Raw genomic sequence first — 3,359 nt, 5'->3', positions numbered from 1 at the left:
TTAGACCGCTCACAGCATCCCTATCACGGTCTGTGATGACCCGGTTCGCACGCTCAAGCGATGTTACTCCAGTTGTTACAACATTCGCATACATAGGCATGGTTCTAGTTTGTCCTCCACTGAAATTGGGACCAGAGCGGCCTCTCCCTTGACCAGATTGTCCTCGTGGTCTATCACCTCACCACTCCGGATACCCAATAATAACGAAACAATTATCCGGTGAATGACCTCCTCGGTTGCAATGCTTGCACACTTTTCTGTTTTGAAGCTTCTCGGAGCCTGTATCAAAACGCGGACGAGACTGAGTAGCAAAAGCAGTAACTTCAGATCTTTCTTCTTTAAACGTTCTGTTGTTCAACATATCTTCTTCTTGCCTTACGATGTTATAGACTTCTTCTAGCCCCGGAAGAGGAACACGAGACGTCAAGCTAGATCGAATCGAGTGAAACTTACTTTCATCAAGCCCATAGAGAAATTGGTGAACCATGTCATCCTGTCTATCTTTCTCTTGTTCAGCTTCTAGATTACACACACATCTTCCACATTTACATGTGCGAAGTGGACGATAATTATTGATATTATCCCAAATCTTGTTGAGTTTTCCGTAATAAGCTTCTACCGTCATACCTTCCTGTTTGCAGTTAGCAAGATCGGCTTTCATTTTCTGATTTTTTCGGACCATTCGAAACAGAAAAACGCTTACGGATGTGTTCCCACAAGTCTCTCGCCACATCACGGTGGGAGATATTTGTCAAGAGCTCTGAGTCAATCGTCATCTTCATCCAAGAGACAAGCAAAGCATTGATCGTTAGCCAATCTTCCAGATCCGGTGAACCCGCTTGTGGTTGAGGAATGGTTCCATCAAGGAAACCAAACTTCTTTCGTGAACGCAAGGCTGTCTTGAAACCACACGCCCATTCATCATAATTGTTTGTCTTCAAAATCGGATGGGAGATCACAGCTCCAGAATTGTCAGCCGCCGTCAAATCATACGGCGAGATCGTCCTTCTCACCTCAGCCACTACCGGAGGCGCTTGAGCTACAGTCACAATCGGAGTTGCTTTAGTTTCAGCCATTACTTGATAGTGAAATTAGCAAAGACAGATTTAGAAAAGAAAACCAGGATTACGCTCTGATACCATGTTAAAACTTAGACAAAAAGCAGAGATTGTGTTTTGTTGTCTTGATCTTATTCAGGCGATAAAAGCCAGTACTTATACAAGAAGAAGATGAAGCCTAATTAAAAGAGCTTACAAAGGAAAAGACCAAAATGGGGCAAAGAAATATTGACTAAACCCATTGACTAAACTCTAATCGATGTACGTAAGTAATATAAAGTAGCAATATCTTCAACATATTATTATTACTTTTTTTTTTTTGAGAAAATTAAATGGAATGACAAAACTATAATTGAAAAATCCAATCATCAGTGAGTACCGTTTAAATAAAAATCGTTAGCAAACTTCTGCATATCTTAATCTGATCGAAACATACATAGTTTCCTAAACGGTTGTGCGTGACCGTAAGTACAGTTCCCGATTTCGCCTAGAGATTTCTCTCAAACGGTTAATCGTGGCTGTATGACTCAAATCTTCTTCTTCTTCCTTGCACAAGTGACCCTTGAGAGACAAGAATCCTGAAGGCTCACTGAAGAAGCTTTTAATGATAGCTTTGCGTTCGACATGCTGGCCAATACCACCAGTGGCCAATCCTTTAAAAGTTATGTAGAGGATTGAATTTTTGGCCTGGAGCGGCGCCTCCTCAGTAGTTTCTATAGCCACTTGAACAATCTCCAAGTTGGAGAAAACATCCTGCAACAACAACCAACAGTCACCCTCGGTGGTATGTGCATTGATATGCAAAAACAAAGAAAACGATAGACTTATGCAAAAACAAAGAAAACGATAGACTTACATCTGAAATCGTCCTATCATATTTAAGAATTGCAAGCTCCAAGTACAAATAAATCCAGTGTGGGTACGGCAACTCTGATCCCTGCACCTAATATCACACACTTGATCATGAGCTTAAAAAAATCACACACGTGATAATGAAAAAAAAAGAAAAAAAAACTGTGGAGACTAAACCATATTTACCACGTAAAACCGTTGGCTATCAATGAAATTATGTGAGGGCCAATTAGGCGATCGAGCATTGTCATAAAGAGGGGAGAAGCGCTCACTGGTGGTATCTCCTATGCAACATAATTATTCAAAGTCAGATTTATACTCTTATTTGTATATAAAAAAATGAACAATTATGAGATTTACTCAAAGTAATTACCTCTAATTCTAGAGATAGAACAAATCACTTCCAAAAAGCCACAGTTCGCTTCATCAACTTGAACCTGAAAGGTTTGCACCAGACTATTGGCAACTGGATCAACTGCAGCCAAAGTCATGAGGAAAGAAGAAGCACCACTGAACCGGAAGTTGAATTTGATTAGATGATGGAGCTCGAAGTTGGTAACCTAAAAAAACGAAAAAAAAAAGGTGAAATTAGTGTTGACTGTGGTATGATAACGTGAAAGACGTAGGAAACTAGTTTATACCTCCTTCACCGTTGACCAAGACACGATAAGGATACAAGCCTAGACAGCTGAAGCGCATCAATCCATCCATAGTACCTGGTGGTGCAGTGATATCCTCGATGTCGAAACCCTATCAACAAAAAAGAAGAAAAACTTTAGGCCGATTCAATTAAACGGAGGAGATGACAAAGTTTGATCCATGGAATTCAATTTAATCATTTAAACGGATTCAACTAAGGAGATGAAAATAGAGAATTTCATTCATGGGATTCAATATACATATAGATCCAAGTCATCTCCACCAAATCCACAATCATCGATCGATCAAACTCTACGAAAATCATATATTAAAAGAAGAATCACATACCTCGGATTCATTGACTTGGCGCCAGTAATTACCCAGCCGACGGACATATTCCTCGTCTTGTTCAAGATTTACCAGCCACATATTATCGGTGGTGTGTGGGATGTTTGTCCAGCAAGCATGTCCTATTTTATATACACTGTTATTTAGGGCTTAATTAGAATAAACGGGCTTAAACTGGCCTGTGTATTTAACCGCTACACTTTTTTATTTATAATAATATTATAATTCTCAAGATAATTCTAATTAAATATACTTTTACATCGGGTTTTTTTTGGATTTAGATGTATTGAATCGGATATGGATTTTTAGTATCAAAATTTCCTTTTTTATTTTTCTTCCGGGGGTTGAAAGGATTGCCGAGTGGAAGAATATCTTTTATCTCAGATCGATTTGGGATTCGATTGGCTGTACCTATAATCATGATAGTAAGATGTCGGATGTTTCATAATTCTAAAGAAGTAA

The 3,359-nt window shown here is 39.0% G+C and overlaps 1 protein-coding gene across 2 annotated transcripts; it reads right to left on the bottom strand.

The window, feature by feature from the left end:
• Positions 1–1,367: 1,367 nt before the first annotated feature.
• On the bottom strand, positions 1,368–3,058 carry LOC147922889 (UPF0725 protein At1g02770-like). 2 transcript variants are annotated; one of them, XM_087497469.1, is made up of 6 exons: positions 2,898–3,058; positions 2,552–2,660; positions 2,284–2,470; positions 2,097–2,194; positions 1,915–2,001; positions 1,368–1,811 (listed from the first exon to the last, which is right to left on the bottom strand). In XM_087497469.1, the coding sequence occupies exons 3-6, from the start codon at positions 2,399–2,401 to the stop codon at positions 1,503–1,505; spliced, it is 612 nt and encodes a 203-aa protein (XP_087353595.1). In that variant the 5' UTR covers positions 2,402–2,470; positions 2,552–2,660; positions 2,898–3,058; the 3' UTR covers positions 1,368–1,502. The 2 variants fall into 2 exon arrangements, with proteins under 2 accessions (XP_087353595.1, XP_087353596.1); XM_087497470.1 differs by lacking the exon at positions 2,898–3,058 and adding an exon at positions 2,810–2,848.
• Positions 3,059–3,359: the final 301 nt, after the last annotated feature.

Source organism: Camelina sativa, chromosome 18 (assembly GCF_030686135.1).
Source record: "Camelina sativa cultivar CO46 ecotype springtype chromosome 18, ASM3068613v1".
Classification (NCBI taxonomy): domain Eukaryota; kingdom Viridiplantae; phylum Streptophyta; class Magnoliopsida; order Brassicales; family Brassicaceae; genus Camelina; species Camelina sativa.
This window is presented reverse-complemented; position numbering and strand designations above follow the sequence as displayed.